At 46.0% G+C, this 20,372-nt stretch overlaps 1 protein-coding gene and 1 long non-coding RNA gene across 2 annotated transcripts in view; one reads left to right on the top strand and one right to left on the bottom strand.

The window, feature by feature from the left end:
* Nucleotides 1–20,372, bottom strand: part of LOC308468740 (uncharacterized protein) — a 240,848-nt gene that overhangs the window by 7,783 nt on the left and 212,693 nt on the right. Inside the window, exons 2-3 of the mRNA XM_080991158.1 lie at nt 11,203–11,294; nt 8,973–9,077 (exon numbers count right to left, since the gene is read on the bottom strand). Of these exons, the coding sequence (XP_080847284.1) occupies nt 8,973–9,077; nt 11,203–11,294 (197 nt within the window). The remainder of the gene's footprint in view (nt 1–8,972; nt 9,078–11,202; nt 11,295–20,372) is intronic.
* On the top strand, nt 10,796–12,358 carry LOC308468762. Its single transcript, XR_013981856.1, has 3 exons — nt 10,796–10,934; nt 11,224–11,763; nt 11,823–12,358. It is a non-coding gene; the product is annotated as an uncharacterized lncRNA (long non-coding RNA).

A 20,372-nucleotide genomic window follows, 5' to 3' on the forward strand; every position in this document is an offset into this window, starting at 1 on the left:
TAAGAAAATGTTTTGTTTTCTGGCATGTCAAAGAAGACTTTGGCTAGGATATAGACTTGGAGTAGCTTTGGGCGTTATGGAGTCAGGTGGAAGAGGATGCTTGGATACCTTGGGCAATGGGTTCAAATCAATTGTGTTCAAACATAAGAGTAAGTGGCACTGAACAGAAGCTCTGAGTGGCACAATCAGCATGATCTATTGAGTACTTCTTGAACACATGAAACAGCCATGTAATGAGTCAATCTAGCTCACTGATCCGTATAGCTCAGTACTGTGTGCTCTGATTGGCTTCAAGGCTGACGTCTTTCCAAGATGAACTCAAAATCTTTGAAGTGAAGATAGAATTCTGGGGATAGAATTTGAGAGCTTAAGCATGCAAAGTACATTGCCACTTGCTCTATGTTCCCTCTGTAGGGATAGTGGGATAATTAAACTGGAGATGGATTAGGGCAACCTTGGGCAACCTGGTACCTTCCAGATGTTGTGGACTACAGCTCCCATCAGCCATTATTGTATTCCATAACATCTGGAGGGCTCCAGATTTCCAATGGTTCTATTACTGACTTCCTGACACCCACAGGAACAATTATTATTATATGTGCTATTATACAGATTATTATACATTATCAACATATTGTTATACACTCTGTTCTTCATATAATATGCACATTTTATTAGTATACTTTTGTTTATAATTAGTCAGGCTCGTAAAGATAAGGTTGCCATACATCTGGAATTTCCCAGACATGTCTAGGATATAAAACTCAACAACTTTTGTTTCCTGAATTTTACTTCTGGATATATGGCAACCCTAGTAAAGAAAGACAGTCAACACAACATGAGTTGTTCAGGCACAAGCCAGTACTTGATGCAAGGAGGTGGTCCAATACAGACCAAGCTCAGAAAGGCCAAAACCTGCTGTATTCCATGTATAAATCAATTTTAAACAGATTCTTTCTGCATTCCTAATGAAACCACTGTGAAAAAGAAGTCTAGCCATCTCCCATTTTCCATCCAAACTAAAGTTGCAGGCCAGCTCATTGGGGGATGATAAATGCACAGATATCTATGAGCCAAATCCTAATTTAGCTTCTGTAACAAGAAAGGAAGAACCCCCTGGATAGAGAAGAAAGATTAACACCCCAACTCTTTCTCCGGACCATTAAAAGCTGCCTTGTTTTATTTGAGAGAACCCATTTGTTCTCATTAGATTATCCCTTAATAAATCACTCAAGATATGACTAATAAAATAATTTCCAAGACTGCATAGGCACTGAGTGTGTGGGTCTGTGGATGCTCTAACCCCCACAACCCATGAAGGGGGAGGGCACCCACAATTTTTTATGCCCGGGCTGCACATGCCGTGGGGGGGGGTGCCCGATGTCAGCACACCCAGCAGGAGAACATATGCTTCTACCAAGCGTGGCCCTGAGGGAGCCCACTGTGCATAGCCTAGCCGGACATGTTGCCCAGCTGAGGAGAGGGGCAGCCAACTCCAGGGGGCCCTGGAGTGGCTCTGTGTGCCACCACTATTCCCCCTGCCACCACATGCCTCCTTAACTTCTGGAGGCCAGTTGTGGCCTCTTGAAGGCCCAATGGGGCCCATCACAGCCGTAGGAAGACCCACTGAGGCTGTGGGAAGGCCTGATGAGAAGAAGAAGTTTGGATTTGATATCCCGCTTTATCACTACCCTAAGGAGTCTCAAAGCGGCTAACAATCTCCTTTCCCTTCCTTCCCCACAACAAACACTCTGTGAGGTGAGTGGGGCTGAGAGGCTTCAGAGAAGAGTGACTAGCCCAAGGTGACCCAGCAGCTGCATGTGGAGGAGCGGAGACGCGAACCCGGTTCCCCAGATTACGAGACTACTGCTCTTAACCACTACACCACACTGAGGCCGCAGGAGGGCCTGTCAGGCCTTCCCGCAGCCACAACGGGCCCCATCAGGCCTTCCAGAGTCTGTAATGGGCCTCCTTCTCCTGTGGGACGTACACATGCACCCTGTGCTTGACAGCACAGGCCCACACCGGGCACCCAGAAAGTGGGACAGGACCCGGTGCCTGAGCAAGCCTGAATCCTTATAGATTAAAATTTATGCCAAGAGCTGCCACAGAAGGCAAATGCAAGCCCTGAAAATTCTCTCTTTCACTTTTTGTGTCTCTCCACCTTGACCAATTTGTTTGTGGCTGCAAATGAGAGGGGCTGATAAACCCCACAATCCTATTGCACAAAATGAACTAATCTAGCTTTCAATTACATGGTTTTCACTTACATTTCTCTCATTTAGCACCATATAGCTAAAGGACACTTTTGGAGCTCCAGAACTGTGAGAATCATGGTATCCTTTTTAAAAGGGGGGGGGGGTTATTAACAGTGGTGATCCACCTGGCATATGAAACATACTTTAATTGATCTAGGAGTGATATTAACTTTTTGGCTAATTGGGAATGTATTTCCCAGTGAGATATTGATCACAACCAAACCAAAATGTTAAAGCACATTGCTTCCCGCAAAGAATGCTGGGAACTGTAATTTGTTAAGGGTACTGGGAATTGCAGCTTTTAAGAAGGAAACTACAGTTCCCAAGATTATTTAGGAGAGGCTATGTGCTTTAAATGTATGCGGTGGATGTCATCATCATTTAAAGACTGTCTGGAATCTACAGACTCCATAGAATTAGGAGTGAAAGCAGAGTGTCCTGTTATTTATTTATTTATCCGTTCGTTCGTTCGTTCATTCACTCGTTCATCACATTCCACACATGCAGTATAAGAGATACAATAAAAAACAGTTAAAAGCAGCACAGAAAACAGGAGATATATATTTTTAAAAGCAATACAAAGGTGACACCCATGCCAGAGACCAATTCATCAAGTTGGGAAACCCCATCAGAACAGAAATGTTGTTTCCAGAAAGTGCAGATAGGGGATATCTGTCATTCTTGACAGGAATGCTGTTCCACAGAACAAGAGAGGCTATACTAAAAGCCCTATGATATGTTACTGTGGAGCAAAGTATCATAGAATTGTAGCACTGGAAGGATCCAAGGCGGTTCATCCAGTGGTGTCCAAACTTACAGTCATACCTCAGGCTGAAGTAGCTTCGCGATAAGTATTTTCTGGTTGCGCGCTGCGGTGACCCGGAAGTAACGGAGCTGTTACTTCCGGGTTTCTCCGCTCACGCATGCACAGACGGTCAAAATGACATCACGCGCATGTGCAGAAGTGACAAATCATGACCCGTGCATGCGCAGACGCGCAGACACGTGTTGTGTTCACTTCTGGATGCAAACGGGGCTCCGGAACAGATCCCATTCGCATCCAGAGGTACCACTGTATTTCAAGGAGGGCCAGATTTGATGAAGTGAAGGGCCATGAGGGCCGACCAAACGGCCAACCAAAGTTGTTGTTGAGCTCTTTTAGGATTTTACCCCAGGAAATAAACTGCCCCAGGGGCCAGATTGAACCAACCATCGGGCCGGATTAGGCCCCCGAAACGGATTTTGTGCCCTGCCGTGGACCTCACGGCCCTTCATCAAATCTGGCCCTCTTTCAAAAACGTTTGAACAGCACTGAAGGGTTAATGTGAAAGAGTTTGAGAGAAGCAGGGAAGGGGGTGCTAGATAATGACCCCCCATGCCACTTCCATTGGAAAAGGGACATGGTTTAAGGTGGGTGTGCAGCTGAGGTCCCTCCCCCCCCCCACACACATTTTGAGTATTCCGAATAGCAATATGAATACTATAAACACATGCAGAAATACAAATGGTTCCTAAATTTCAGCTGTGTTCCCTGCATTTCAGGGGGTTCGACAAGCTATTTCTTAATAGGTTTAATTGGGTGTGGTGCTTCCTCTCTGCGTGTCATTCCTTGAACAGCTTCCTGTGCAAAGATAAGGCTTAATTCATTGCTCTGTTCATGATGTACATTGGACTAGTGTTGTGTGGAGGAAAATGCAGCCCCCGGGGTTAAAATTTCCCCCTTCTGTGTTTGAAATTCTAGAATAAGAAACTGCCTCTTTCCCCTCAGCTACTATGCCTGTTTGTGACATCACAGGAGACCATCCATAGACAGGGCTGGGGAAACTAGGCCTCAAGGGGGGGGCGCATTTATAAATAAACAAAAGGTAACTGAGGAGCCCCCCCCCCTTGTGACACGTGTGGCATGTGGACTCCATGGCACCCTAAGATACCCTCCTTAGCACCCACCAAGGCCCCCTGACCCTCCCATTTTTAAAACGTTTTCCCAAAATCTTTAATTTTTACAGAGCTGCAAGACAGTTTATTTTGGCAGTTGAGGGATTGGTGTTATTTATTTATTTATTTTTCCCTTTCTGCTTGCAGTTTTTGCACAGACATCTGTGAGAATGAGATGCTGAACTTGGGCCACTGGTCTGATCCAGGCAGCTTTCTTATGTTACCAAGGAAGACTTCCAAGAGAATACGGTGGTGCCCCGCAAGACGAATGCCTCGCAAGACGGAAAACCCGCTAGACGAAAGGGTTTTCCGTTTTCAATGCGCTTCGCAGGACGAATTTCCCTATGGGCTTGCTTCGCAAGACGAAAATGTCTTGCGAGTCTTGAGATTTTTTTTTCCGCTTTCCCCCCCCCCCTTTATCTAAGCCGCTAAGCCTTTAATAGCCTTTTAGCAGCTAATCCGCTAAGCCGATAAGCTTTTAATAGCCGCTAAACCGCTAATAGCGCTAATCCGTTAAGCCGCTAATAGGGTTGCTTCGCAAGACGAAAAAACCGCTAGACGAAGACACTCGCGGAACGGATTAATTTCGTCTTGCGAGGCACCACTGTACTTTTAATGTAGCACTCCCAAAAATGCTGCAAGTTTCAGAAAGTCACATAATGCACTCCAAAAACAGAAATTTTGAAACCATTTCAGCACTGTGGCGTTACACTGGCAGATGCCTAAGCAGCCACGAGCTTGCTATTCAGACATAAGGATTTTGTTTTAGTCATTTATTCTTATTTTTAATTACTTGGCACCACAGGCAGCTCTCTCCCAAAATGGCAAAGGCTACAATCCCACCTACATGGGAGGAACCCCTACTGAATTCAGTAGGACTTACTTCCAAGTAGACATGGGTGCAACAGTGCTTCAAGGCTCTCTCTTGGAAGTCCCAGGAAATAAACTGCCACAGGGGCTGGATTAAACTGACCTGTGTAAAAACTGCAAGCTTATCATAGTTCGCGTTCACCACATAGAACTGGAAGAGGGAAGCACAGCTCTTAGGATGACAAGCATTATCTCCCTCTTGGACTACTGCCATGCGATCTACGTGGGGCTACCTTTGAATGTGACTCGGAAACCACAACTAATCCAGAATGCGACAGCTGGACTGGTGACTGGGAGTGGCCACCGGGACCATATAGCACCAGTCCTAAAGGCTCCCAGTATGTTTCCGAGCACAACTCAAAGTGTTGGTGCTGACCTTTAAAGCCCTAAAAGGCCTAAGCCCAGTATACCTGAAGGGGCGTCTCCACCCCTATTGTTCAACCTGGACACTGAAGTCCAGTGTCGAGGGCCTTCTGGCGGTTCTCTCACTGCAAGAAGCCAAGTTACAGGGAACCAGGCAGAGGGCCTTCTTGGTAGTGGCACCCTCCCTGTGGACCCCCCCCCCCCCGGTCAGATGTCAATGAGATAAAGAAGTACAGAACTTTTAGAAGATACATGAAGGCAGCCTGTTTCAGGAAGTTTTTTATGTTTGACATTATTTTATATATTTTGCTGGAAGCCACCCATAGGAGCTGGGGATAAGTAATAAATATTGTTATTATTTAACTAAGAGAAAAGCTATGAACTAAGTGCACGAAAAAGATGTAGTGTGTGCACCATTTCATGTTTTACTGGAAAACTTTAGGTCACTGTTAACTGGTAGGCAGGACTTTGGGGGCAAATCCCCCCTTGAATCTGACTTAGGACTTCAGCACTGAGACTACAGTGTCATCATAATTTCACCATGGCAACCAGCTGCTTCATTTCCACTTATCTGAAAGGCAGGTCATTGAGTATTTATTTTATTTATTTATTTATTTTTGTATATAATATTTATTAAGTTTTCCATTTTAATAATCCAAAAAGAACCACATTAAAACATATCAGATTACAATACAACCAAAAAAAGCCAAATATAAATGCCAAATTATGTATCTTTGGGTGGCTTCCCACGCTCTGAATTTCATGGAGTTCTAATAATCTAATATCACATTGCATTTCTTAATTAGTCAATAAACCATTCCAATTTTAATCCTTCACTTAATTTTCATTTATTTTTACAACCACTGGTCTGTTCAAACTTTCGTCTTCATAGTTCTGTGTGAAATATTTTCCTCCCTGTTGTTCAGATTCCAGCAATTCCATTTTCAACAGGAGCCATAATACCTCACCGTCCCAGACAAAAAAGACACCATTAGCTCCAGGCAGCCATCCAGAATTCCCCTCCCTAGTCTCGCACCATCTCCCAATATGCTGGTAAAAAGGTAAAGGGACCCCTGACCATTAGGTCCAATCGTGGCCGACTGGGGTTGCGGTGTTCATCTCGCTTTATTGGCCAAGGGAGCTTCCGGGTCATGTGGCCAGCATGTGGCCAGCATGACTAAGCCGCTTCTGGCAAGCCAGAGCAGCGCACGGAAACGCCGTTTACCTTCCCGCCGGAGCGGTACCTATTTATCTACTTGCACTTTGACATGCTTTCGAACTGCTAGGTTGGCAGGAGCAAGGACCGAGCACCGGGAGCTCGCCCTGTCGCGGGGATTCAAAATGCTGTTACCTCTGCAAAAACAAAGTAGCTCCAGTTCATAATTTTTTCCTTCCTTCCACTGAGGAGATAGCAGCAGTATTCTTTCAAACCCACTTGAGTATTTCAAACTGTTACCTTTCGGGGGAGGTTTACCAGGTAAAACTGCAAATACATATATATCAAAGGAGAATAAAAAAGGCTTGCCTCCCCCTGGGGCTATACAATTAATCCATCAATTAATTCAGCGAGTGGGTCAGTCCTTTGTACTGTTGTTTCTGCTCCTCGGTGATCTTTAGTTTCCTTTTCTACACACAGAGGTATTTTAACTGCATCATAAAAAAAAAAAGGTAAAGGACCCCTGACAGTTAAGTCCATTCACAGATGACTCGGGGGTTGCAGTGCTCATCTCGCTTCACAGGCTGAGGGAGCTGGCATTTATCTGCAGGCAGTTTTTCTGGGTCATGTGGCCAGCATGATTAAGCCACTTCTGGTGCAAATGAACACTGAAACTAGAGCAGCGCACAGAAACACCATTTACCTTCCCGCTGAAGTGATACCTATTTATCTACTTGCACTTTTTGGCATGCTTTCGAACTGCTAGGTTGGCAGGAGCTAGGAACAAGCAACGGGAGCTCACCCCATCGTGGGGATTTGAACCGCCGACCTTCTGATCGGCAAGCCCTAGGCTCTGTGGTTTAGACCACAGTGCCACCTGCGTCATAGTCCACTATTAATCTCAGGCAGATATCCAAAACTCTGTCTTGGCCTTCTTCTTGCTGTTAATGAGATGATGCCTCCACACTGAAATGATAGCTCCATCAGGGATTCCTTTCATCTTTCCTTTAATAATCACTGCCAGAATCATAGTCAAAATTTCACACAGTCCATTTCATAATTAAGATAGCATCCACTTAAGCATTTCAAGCCATTGTGTTTTGGTCCCGACAAAAGTCTTTTGCCAGATCAAATCCTTCTCAGTGGCTGATTAAATTAGCAAGTTATTTTATCTCCACTGGTTCAGAGCATGCCTGTTAGTTAACTCCAAATTTTTATCTTAAAAAACAGGTGTCCTTTGTTCATGGCACCGGCTTTGGATAGTTGTCACAACCATGCGGCTTACACCCAGCACCCCCTGCCCCCTCTTCCTTCTGGATGGGCAGAAGGTATTGGACGATCTGTGGGTGGAGTGCCCCCCCCAACCCTGGGAGGGTTGAGAGGATAATTACTCCCATATTATCCTCAATTACCAGCACGGAAGGGCTCCGGTTTAATTGGCACAGCCGATGGTCATGGCAGACAAACAGAAAGTGCGAGGTCATTATTTAAACATTGAAGCCCAAACAAAGCTTTTGTTTTCCTTTAGGTCTCAGTCGTTTGGTGAAAGAACATTTTGTGAAAGCCTAGAATAATCATAATCATAATATTTATATCCCACCCATCTGAAGTGCTCTGTTTTAGGTTTTTATTTCGGTGGACTCAAGCAAGGCTTAATTCTTCTCTGGATTGCATTGAAAGCTTTTGAACTCACAGAACAAACCCTTAAACCTTTTAACAGCTCAAGCTGTACCCAAACGGTGACATTATGCAAGACCAGACACCTCATTTTCATTGTTTATCCTTACTCAACTACACCTGCCCCCCCCCCAAAAAAATCAGCTGCTGGGGCTGAGAGCAAGACACAAGGAAGTTTTTTCAGAGCTGAACTGCAAGAAACTTACTAAGTGCCTAGGATCCCTAAACAGGCAGATAATATTACGATTCTTCTGCCTCGCATACACAGAAATTATACTCCTTTGCTTCAATGGAAGGAAAGGATCTCTAATCATTCAGCTTTAATGGGCTTAAAAGACATTTTTCAGGAAGAATCACGAGTCAATGGCAGAATCAGGGATCTATCATGCTTATTCAGTCAGAGTTTAGAAGATTGAACTGAAGAGGAGAGTGAAGAATTATAGAAGGGACCCGAGGGTCATCTAGCCCAACCCCAAAATGCTGTGATCACATACCCCGGGCTTTCCAAAGCTGAAGCTTATTATTCTTCCCACCAAATGGCTATTATTATTATTATTATTATTATTATTATTATTTGCCCTTCATCCATAGACATTAGGGGTGGGGCTGGTGGAAGTTGGAGTCCCAACAATCTCTGCTGGACACCAGGCTTCCCATCCCTGGCCTTTAGGATAACCAGCATCATAACCCTAGTTAAGTATTTCATACCATACCTTGTACTGGTCATTGGGTCCCAGCTTGTTCCAAGGCTCTGGGTTGCTCTTTTTGTACCAGCCAGGCAGAGAAACGTGACAAGAGGCAGACAGCAAGGAGTACATCTTTGTAAGAAAAACATACACCAAATCATGTTTTGCAACAGAGCTTGTTGGGACCTAATAAAACCTAAAGCTTGAAATCTCAACACTGTTTTCTTTATGTGGCACAAGAATTTCCTGACATGGGCAGCTGCATGAACTCAATGTGAAGGCAGACTTGAAATAATTTATCAGAAATATTTGTGGCTTGTAGCCGTATGCCACTGCCTAAAAAATAAAAAAGCTATGTATGAAGCACAGATACAAAGACACAACGCAGCTTTGCCAGATGTGAAATCCTCAGTTAAAAATAAGCACGCTCATGTTCTATTTTTCTGAAATGCATTTACTAGAGAGCAGGGAAACCATATTTCAGGTGTAGCTTGGGTTGGAAAATAGCAGGATTTGCATAGTTTTGCTGATCTTCAGCATAAAGAGAATTTATTGGGGTACATGCCCATCTTTTATGTTGCAGGAGAAGGAGGGAGAGAGCCTTGAAGCATTGTTGCACCCATGCCTACTTGAAAGTAAGTCCTACTGAATTCAGTAGGGGTTCCTCCCATGTAGGTGGGATTGTAGCCTTTGCCATTTTTGGAGAGAGCTGCCTGTGGTGCTAAGTAATTAAAAATAAGAATAAATGACTGAAACAATATCCTTGTGTCTGAATAGCAAGCTCGTGGCTGCTTAGGCCTCTGCCAATGAAACGGTCCTCTTCTGATCTCCCTACAGTGGAAAGGGACACCAGCCAGTGAGCGCTTGGTAGGCATGGCAGAGGAGTCAGACTCTTTAGTCAGGGACACTGAGAACTACGAATGTTTTTGTTCCTTCCTCAGAAAGGGAGAAATGGCTATCAAATAAAAATAAATTGGAAAAAACATACTCAAAGAAACTGCAAGTACATAGTTCAGATAAGAGATGGAGAAAAATAGTAAAATGACACAGTACTGAAATGGTTTCAAAATTTCTATTTTTGGAGTGCATTATGTAACTTTCTGAAACTTGCAGCATTTCTTGGAGTGCTACATTAAAAGTATTCTCTTGGAAGTCTTCCTTTGTAACATAAGAAAGCTGCCTGGATCAGACCAGTGGCCCAAGTTCAGCATCTCATTCTCACAGATGCCTGTGCAAAAACCGCAAGCAGAATCTGACCACCACAGCCCTCGTGATTCTCAGAAACTGATATACAGAAATATGCCGCCTCTGAACCTGGAGGTAGTATGCAGCCATCACTTGACACATCGCTGAGTTCACATGGCATCAACCTGGCTTCTTCCCCCAAAGAATCTGGGAGCTATAGTTTGGGTCATTGGGTTTGGTGCTTTTGTAACTGGATTTGTAATGGCTTTTAGTCACATACAATAAATGACTGACTGATTGATGAAAAAGTGTTTTTTTCCCCGAGAGGCTAACTTTCTCTCTTTTCTTGAACAGTTTCCTGTGCCAAATAAGGCTTGCTTTCTTTGCTCTGTTCATTTGTGCATTTGACTAGTGTTGTGTGGAGGGAAATGCAACCACTGGGCTGAAAAATGTCCCCCTCCTGTCCCTTGGGTTTCCAGTGTGGCCTTCATAGATATTGGCACAACTGGGGGGGGGGGGGTTGGCTGCTGAGCTGCGCTCACCATTGTGAGGGCTGAGGGGGTGATGGTGATACCACCCCAGCTGCTGCCATTGTCTGTGGGTTGACTGTGACTGTGACAAAAACATCTGGCAGCTAAGCAGGTATAAATGTGGGCCAATGTGCAAGCCTGGGCAGTTGCCCTCCCCAGAGAGAAATGGGCAGCTCGGTGGCACTCAGCCCAGGTGGTCTCCTGCCTGTGGCGGAAGCTGGCAAGCGGAAGGAGGCAATCGCCCGGTGCTGGGATGCTGTGGAGCAAGGAGAAGGCAAGTACAAAGTTTACTTGCTGGTGGGATCGATACTAGAAGGCAACTGATATTCAGCTCTGAAGCTGGTTGATGTCTGGCAATGGACCTGGCTAAGCAGCAGCTGGTGGATGGTTGTCGGAAGAGTTTGCATTCAGGCCATTGGATGCCGCGAGACTACGCTGGCTGAGATGGATGCAAACTAGTTTGGAAGCCTTGTTTGTGAACAGACAGCCAAACAGAGGAGGAGTCTGGGGGGACGCTGTCGGATGGGGCCCATCCCACTCACCTGTTTGCCTTTGCCTTACAGGGATGTCTGGAGCCGGTGAGGTTTTCCCCAAGTCCAGCCTTCAAAGTCATGAAGAGAACCACAGTACGTCCCTATTTACATCAGAGAAATGAACGTGAAATACGGGCAGTGAGCAATGGACAAGGCTGTGGCCATACCTGAGAGAAGGAGCTTTGAAGGGAGACTGCAGGCGGACATTTGCTGCATTGCAAGTGATGGGGCAGTGGGGAGAGAGAAGAAAATGAGGGAGCAAACATTAGGCCACATTAGGCACACCATTGGAAGTGCTATGAAGACGCTTTAAACAGGAATGGCTTCCCACCAGGGATTCTGGGAACTGTAGGTGGTTAAGGGGACGGAGGGTTGTTAGAGTGGTTTAGGATTAGGATTAGGATTAGAGTTAGGATTAGATTTAGGGTTAGGGTTACGGTTGTCTTAGGGTTAGGCTAGGGTAGGGGTAGGGGTAAGGGTGGGGTAGGGTTACGGGTGGGATAGGGGTAGGGTTCCCTTCTTGCCAGGGAACTCTGGGAATTGTAGCTCTAGTTAAGGGTTAAGTGTTAGGTTACAGATAGGGTTAGGGTTAGGGTTAGGGTTAGGGTTAGCGTCAGGGGCAGGGGTAGGGTTGGGGTTCCCTTCTTGTCAGGGAACTCTGGGAATTGTAGCACCAGTTAAGGGTTAAGGGTTAGAGTTAGGGTTAGCGTCAGGGGTAGTGGTAGCGGTAGGGGTAGGGTTTCCTTCTTGGCAGGGAACTCTGGGAATTGTAGCTCTAGTTAATGGTTAAGGGTTAGCATTAGGGTTAGAGTTAGGGTTAGGGTTAGTGTCAGGGGTTGGGGTAGGGTTAGGGGTAGGGGTAGGGTTCCCTTCTTGGCAGGGAACAGGGGGTCTCCTAACAACTCTCAGCACCCTTTTCAAACTATAGCTCCCAGATTCTTTGGGGGAAGAAGCCATGAGTGTTTAAAGCGGCTTCATAGTGCTTTAAATGGTGTGGATGTGGCCCTGGCCTCCCTCACCCCACTGCCTCTTATTCATGAAGAATCGAAAGGATTTCCCCATTCAAATCTCTCAGAAAAAGGAAACAGGAAGAAGACAGACTTTGTAGCTCAAGCCATTTTGAAATTTCTTAACTTGAAATGCCAATAAAGGTATTTGTATTGTATTGTATTGTATTGTATTGTATTGTATTGTATTGTATTCTGATTAACATGGGAAGTGGAATGGTAAAATGTTAATGAGGTATACGTAATACCTCTGTAAACTGGTATGCCCCTTCTTGTGGGTGTGGAAGGAGGTACTTGCGGCCAGTGAAGCAACTTTATAAGATGTGTTTTTCCTGATGAAGATGTGCCTGATCTTGGGTTACCCCACTTGGAAGTGTGTATAATAAAAAGCTTTCCTAATTTGACCCATTTTGTCCAGATCACTTTATTTTAAAATGATCCAGAGACCTTAATTCAAAGCAACTAGTTTGTTTATCTCTCACAAAGGGAAAAATAAATAAATAATACCAATTCCTCAACTGCCAAAACAAATGGTTTTGCAGCACTGTAAAAACTAACAGATTTTGGGGAAACTTTTTTAAAATGGGAGGGTCAGGGGGCCTTGGTGGGTGCTAAGGAGGGTATCTTAGGGTGCCATGGAGTCCACATGCCACACGTGTCACAAGGGGGGGGCTCCTCAGTTACCTTTTGTTTATTTATAAATGCACCCCCCCCTTGAGGCCTAGTTTCCCCAGCCCTGTCTATGGATGGTCTCCTATGATGTCACAAACAGACATAGGAGCTGAGGGGAAAGAGGCAGTTTCTTATTCTAGAATTTCAAACACAGGAGGGCAGGAGGGGGACATTTTTCTGCCCAGTGGTTGCATTTCCCTCCACACAACACTAGTCAAATGCACAAATGAACAGAGCAATGAAAGCAAGCCTTATCTTTATGCAAGAAGCTGTTCAAGGAATGACTTACAGAGAGAAAGTTAGCATCTCAGGAAAAAAAACACTTTTCCATCAATCAATCAAGCAGTCAATCATTTATTGTATTTGACTAAAAGCCATTACAAATCCAGTTACAAAAGCACCAAACCCAATGACCCAAACTATAGCTCCCAGATTCTTTGGGGGAAGAAGCCAGGTGGATGCCATGTGAACTCAGCGATGTGTCAAGTGATGGCTGCATACTACCTCCAGGTTCAGAGGCGGCATATTTCTGTATATCAGTTCCTGAGAATCACGAGGGCTGTGGTGGTCAGATTCTGCTTGCAATTTTTGCACAGGCATCTGTGAGAACGAGAAGCTGAATTTGTGGGCCACTGGCCCAATGTCTTAACTTGAAATGCCAATAACGGTATTTGTATTGTATTGTATTCTGATTAGCTTGGGAAGTGGAGTGGTAAAATGTTAATGAGGCGGACGTGATACTTCTGTAAACTGGCACGCCCCTTCTTGTGGACGTGGAAGGAAGGACTTGCGGCCGGACAAGATGTATTTTTTCTAATGAAGATGTGCCTGATCTTGGCTTACCCCATTTGCAAGTGTGTATAATAAAAAGGTTTCCTAACTGACCCATTTTGTCCATATCACTTTATTTAAAAGGATCCAGAGACCTTAAGTCAAAGGAACCAGTTTATGTCTCACAAAGGGCAAAATAAATAAATAATACCAATCCCTCAACTTCCAAAACAAGCGGTCTTGCAGTACTGTAAAAATTAACAAAATTTCGGGAAAACTTTTCAAAAATGTGTTGGGGGCCTTGGTGGGTGCTAAAAAGGGTTTCTGAGGATGCCATGGAGTCCACATGCCACACGTGTCACAAGGGAGGGGGGCTCCTCGGTCATCATTTGTTTATTAATAAATGTCCCCCTTGAGGCCTAGTTTCCCCAGCCCTGTCTATGGATGGTCTCCTGTGATGTCACAAACAGACATAGGAGCTGAGGGGAAAGAGGCAGTTTCTTATTCTAGGATTTCAAACACAGGAGGGCAGGAGGGGGACATTTTTCAGCCCAGTGGTTGCATTTCCCTCCACACAACACTAGTCAAATGCACAAATAAACAGAGCAATGAAAGCAAGCCTTATCTTTGCACAGGAAGCTGTTCAAGGAATGACATGCAGAGAGGAAGCACCACGCCCAATTAAACCTATTAAGAAATAGCTTATCGAACCCCCTGGAATGCATTTTTTACGATTTTGCTGATCTGATGGCGGTTTACCCAAACATTACTATATTGTGGTCCTCGTTGCTTGAAAGGAGGATATGGAAGGACTGTTCAAGCCCGGTCGGAATCAATAAAGCAAGAAAAGTCTTGCAGCGGGCTGTGGAGCGTAGAGTGGCGGCTCTGGGCGGGTGTGCCATCGGCCACCCTGGCAATCAGTACAGCAACGAGGCCCTCTACAGATGGGATGGCGTGCATCTTTCAGATGCTGGAAACGATATTTGGTTAGGGGACATCATAGCAGGGATTAGGAATTGGTTACAGGTTTGAAGGTATTGGCGGCGAGCTTCGCTCGAGTGGCAGTTAGGCATTGGCAGGGGTTAATTGTTATGCAAATGAATGGGGGGGAAGGAAGTGCCATCACCTTCCCCCCAATGAAAGGGGTAGTCCGGTAGAGGACTCCGGGGGGCGTTGCCTTGTCCGAAACCTAGGGAGGTAAGGGCCTCTGGCACGCCCCCGAGCGGTGACACCCGTGGGATCCTAGTTGGCGTACTTCAACAGGACTCCCACGGCTTGTGGACAACGCTTCCCGGTCCCTATGCCGGGTAGTCGATAGGAGCCAATGCCTAAAGCCAATACCTTTCAATTCTGTAATCAAAGTTGTGGCCTTTTATGCCCATTAACCTTAAATAATGTGTCCAGTGTCTTCATTTCACATGGGGGAGGGGACTTGCCACGCAAATGAAGCAGCTGGTTGCCATGGTGAAATTATGATGACACTGTTACTCTGTAGTGGCAGTGCTGAAGTCCTAAATCAGATTCAAGGGAGGATTTGCCCCCAAGGCCCTGCCTACCAGTTAACAGTGACCTAAAGTTTTCCAGTAAAACATGAAATGGTGCACACGCTACATCTTGTTCGTGTGCTTATCACGCATGTCCAAAGTCCGTTTTGGGGGCCTGCCCCTTTCCCTTCAAGGGTTCAGGTGAGTGCAAAATGCCTACTATAAACGCATGCAGAAAGACAAACGTATTTTATCACTCTACTTCCCATGTTAATCACAACACTATACAACACAATACAATAAAAAACCTTTATTGGCATTTCAAGTTAAGACATTCCAAAATGGCTTGAGATACAAAGTCTTTCTTCTTCCTGTTTCCTGTTTCCAAGAGATTTGAATGGGGAAATCCTTTCGATTCTTCAATAATAAGAGGCAGTGGGGTGAGGGAGGCCAGGGCCACATCCACACCATTTAACGCGCTATGAAGCCACTTTAAACACTCATGGCTAAACACCCCCAAAGACTCTGGGAGCTATAGTTGGAAAAGGGTGCCAAGAGTTGTTAGGGGACCCCGTTCCCTGCCAAGAAGGGAACCCTACCTCTACCCCTACCCCTGACGCTCACCCTAACTCTAGCCCTAACACTAACCTTTAAGCCTTAACTAGAGCTACAATTCCCAGAGTTCCCTGGCAAAAAGGGAACCCTAACCCTAATCCTAACCCTGCCCCCTAACTAGAGCTACAATTCCCAGAGTTCCCTGCCAAGGGAACCCCAACCCTACCCCTGCCCCTGACGCTAACCCTAATTCTAACCCTTAGCCTTAATTAGAGCTACAATTCCCAGGGTTCCCTGGCAAGAAGGGAACCCTAACCCTAACCCTAACCCTGCCCCTAACTAGAGCTACAATTCCCAGAGTTCCCTGGCAAAAAGGGAACCCCAACCCTACCCCTGCTCCTGACGCTAACCCTAACTCTAACCCTTAACTAGAGCTACAATTCCCAGAGTTCCCTGGCAAGAAGGAACCCTACCCCTACCCCTACCCCAACCCCTACCCTACCCCTAGTCCTAATACTTAACCACCATAACAAGTCTCCGTCCCCTTAACCACCTACAGTTCCCAGAATCCCTGAGGGGAAGCCATTCCTGTTTAAAGCATCTTCATAGCACTTTCAATGGACGGTGCGCCTAATGTGGCCTAATGTTTCCTCCCTCATTTTCTTCTCTCTCCCCACTGCCCCATCACTTGCAATGCAGCAGGTGTCCGCCTGCAGTCTCCCTTCAAAGCTCCTTCTCTCAGGTATGGCCACGGCCTTGTCCATTGCTCACTGCCAGTATTTCACGTTCACTTCTTCTTCCTGTTTCCTGTTTCCAAGAGATTTGAATGGGGAAATCCTTTCGATTCTTCAATAATAAGAGGCAGTGGGGTGAGGGAGGCCAGGGCCACATCCACACCATTTAACGCGCTATGAAGCCACTTTAAACACTCATGGCTAAACACCCCCAAAGACTCTGGGAGCTATAGTTGGAAAAGGGTGCCAAGAGTTGTTAGGGGACCCCGTTCCCTGCCAAGAAGGGAACCCTACCTCTACCCCTACCCCTACCCCTGACGCTCACCCTAACTCTAGCCCTAACACTAACCTTTAAGCCTTAACTAGAGCTACAATTCCCAGAGTTCCCTGGCAAAAAGGGAACCCTAACCCTAATCCTAACCCTGCCCCCTAACTAGAGCTACAATTCCCAGAGTTCCCTGCCAAGGGAACCCCAACCCTACCCCTGCCCCTGACGCTAACCCTAATTCTAACCCTTAGCCTTAATTAGAGCTACAATTCCCAGGGTTCCCTGGCAAGAAGGGAACCCTAACCCTAATCCTAACCCTGCCCCCTAACTAGAGCTACAATTCCCAGAGTTCCCTGCCAAGGGAACCCCAACCCTACCCCTGCCCCTGACGCTAACCCTAATTCTAACCCTTAGCCTTAACTAGAGCTACAATTCCCAGAGTTCCCTGGCAAAAAGGGAACCCTAACCCTAATCCTAACCCTGCCCCCTAACTAGAGCTACAATTCCCAGAGTTCCCTGCCAAGGGAACCCCAACCCTACCCCTGCCCCTGACGCTAACCCTAATTCTAACCCTTAGCCTTAATTAGAGCTACAATTCCCAGGGTTCCCTGGCAAGAAGGGAACCCTAACCCTAACCCTAACCCTAACCCTGCCCCTAACTAGAGCTACAATTCCCAGAGTTCCCTGGCAAAAAGGGAACCCCAACCCTACCCCTGCTCCTGACGCTAACCCTAACTCTAACCCTTAACTAGAGCTACAATTCCCAGAGTTCCCTGGCAAGAAGGAACCCTACCCCTACCCCTACCCCTACCCCTACCCCTACCCCTACCCTACCCCTAGTCCTAATACTTAACCACCATAACAAGTCTCCGTCCCCTTAACCACCTACAGTTCCCAGAATCCCTGAGGGGAAGCCATTCCTGTTTAAAGCATCTTCATAGCACTTTCAATGGACGGTGCGCCTAATGTGGCCTAATGTTTCCTCCCTCATTTTCTTCTCTCTCCCCACTGCCCCATCACTTGCAATGCAGCAGGTGTCTGCCTGCAGTCTCCCTTCAAAGCTCCTTCTCTCAGGTATGGCCACGGCCTTGTCCATTGCTCACTGCCAGTATTTCACGTTCACTTCTCCAATGTAAATAGGGATGTCCTGCGGTTCTCTTGATGACTTTGAAGGCTGGACTTGGGGAAAACCTCACCAGCTCCAAACATCCCTGTAAGGCAAAGGCAAACAGGTGAGTGGGATAGCCAACACCCGACAGCGTCCCCCAGATTCCTCCTCTGTTTGGCTGCCTGTTAACAAACAAGGCTTCCAAACCAGTTTACATCCATCTCAGCCAGCGTAGCCTCGCAACATCCACTAGCTTGAATGCAAACTCTTCCAACAACCATCCACCAGCTGCAACCACGTCAGGTCCATTGCCATACATCAACCAGCTTCAGAGCTGAGTGTCAGTTGCCTTCAAGTAGCGATCCCACCAGCAACTAAACTTTGTACTTACCTTCTCCTTTCTCCACAGCATCTCAGCACTGGGTGATTGCCTCCTTCCGCTTGCCAGCTTGCCAACAGGGGCAGGAGACCACCAGGGCCACAGCATCCCAGAGCCGGGCGATTGCCTCCTTCCACCTGTCAGCTTGCCGCCACGGGACAGGAGACCGCCTGGGCTGAGTGCCACCGAGCTGCCCATTTCTCTCTGGGGAGGGCAACTGCTGAGGCTTGCGCCTTGGCCCACATTTATACCCGCTCAGCAGCCAAATGTTTTTGTCACATCACAATCAACCCACGGACAATGGCAGCAGCTGGGGAGGCATCACCATCACTCCCTCAGCCCTCACAATGGTGAGCACAGCTCAGCAGCCAACACACACACACAAGTTGTGCCAATATCTGTGAAGGTCACACCGGAAACCCAAAGGGGCAGGAGGGGGACATTTTTCAGCCCAGTGGTTACATTTCCCTCCACACAACACTAGTCCAATACACAAATGAACAGAGCAATGAAAGGAAGCCTTATCTTTGCGCAGGAAGTTGTTCAAGGAATGACATGCAGAGAGAAAGTTAGCATCTCAGGAAAAAAACACTTTTTCATCAGTCAATCAATCAATCAATCAATCAATCATTTATTGTATTTGACTAAAACCCATTATAAATCCAGTTACAAAAGCACCAAACCCAATGACCCAAACTATGGCTCCCAGATTCTTGGGGGGAAGAAGCCAGGTGGATGCCATGTGAACTCAGCGATGTGTCAAAGTGATGGCTGCATACTACCTCCAGGTTATGAGGCGGCATATTTCTGTATATCAGTTTCTGAGAATCACGAGGGCTGTGGTGGTCAGATTCTGCTTGCAATTTTTGCACAGGCATCTGTGAGAATGGGATGCTGAACTTCGGCCACTGGCCTGATCCAGGCAGCTTTCTTATGTTACAAAGGAAGACTTCCAAGAGAATACTTTTAATGTAGCACTCCAAGAAATGCTGCAAGTTTCAGAAAGTCACATAATGCACTCTAAAATCAGAAATTTTGAATTCATTTCAGCACTGTGTCATTTTACTTTCTCCCTGCATCTCTTATCTGAACTATGTACTTGCAGTTTCTTTGAGTATGTTTTTTTTCCAATTTAATTTTATTTGGTAGCCATTTCTCCCTTTCTGAGGAAGGAACAAAAACATTTGTAGTTCTCAGTGTCCCTGACTTAAGAGTCTGACTCGTCTTCCCTGCCTACCAAGCGCTCACTGGCTGGTGTGCCTTTCCACTGTAGGGAGATCAGAAGAGGACCAATTCATTAAGCCTAAGCAGCCACCAGCTTGGGTAGGGTTCTTGGCAGGGAACAGGGGGTCTCCTAACAACTCTTGGCACCCTTTTCCAACTATAGCTCCCAGAGTCTTTGGGGGTGTTTAAGCCATGAGTGTTTAAAGCGGCTTCATAGCGCGTTAAATGGTTTGGATGTGGCCCTGGCCTCCCTCACACCACTGCCTTTTATTCATGAAGAATCGAAAGGATTTCCCCAATCAAATCTCTCGGAAACAGGAAGAAGAAAGACTTTGTATCTCATGCCATTTTGAAATGTCTTAACTTGAAATGCAATAAAGGTATTTGTATTGTATTGTATTGTATTCTGATTAACATGGAAATGGAATGGTAAACTGTTAATGAGGTATAATGAGGTAGACGCGATACCTCTGTAAACTGGTATGCCCCTTCTTGTGGGCGTGGAAGGAGGGACTTGCGGCTGGCCAACCAATTTTATAAAATGAGCTTTTCCTGATGAAGATGTGCCTGATCTTGGTTTACCCCACTTGTTAGTGTGTATAATAAAAAGGTTTCCTAATTGACCCATTTTGTCCAGATCACTTTATTTAAAGGATTCAGAGACCTTAAAGGAACCAGTTTATTTCTCACTAAGGGAAAAATAAATAAATAATACCAATTGCCAAAACAAACGGTCTTACAGCACTGTAAAAACTAACAGATTTTGGGAAAACTTTTTTAGAATGGGAACCTTGAAGGTCAGGGCCTTGGTGGGTGCTAAGGAGGTCTTCTGAGGGTGCCATGGAGTCCACATGCCACACGTGTCACAAGGGGGGGGCGCCTCAGTCATCATTTGTTTATTAATATAATGCCCCCCCTTGAGGCCTAGTTTCCCCAGCCCTGTCTATGGATGGTCTCCTATGATGTCACAAACAGAC

Source organism: Podarcis pityusensis, assembly GCF_964106645.2.
Source record: "Podarcis pityusensis genome assembly, chromosome: Z".
Lineage (NCBI taxonomy): Eukaryota > Metazoa > Chordata > Lepidosauria > Squamata > Lacertidae > Podarcis > Podarcis pityusensis.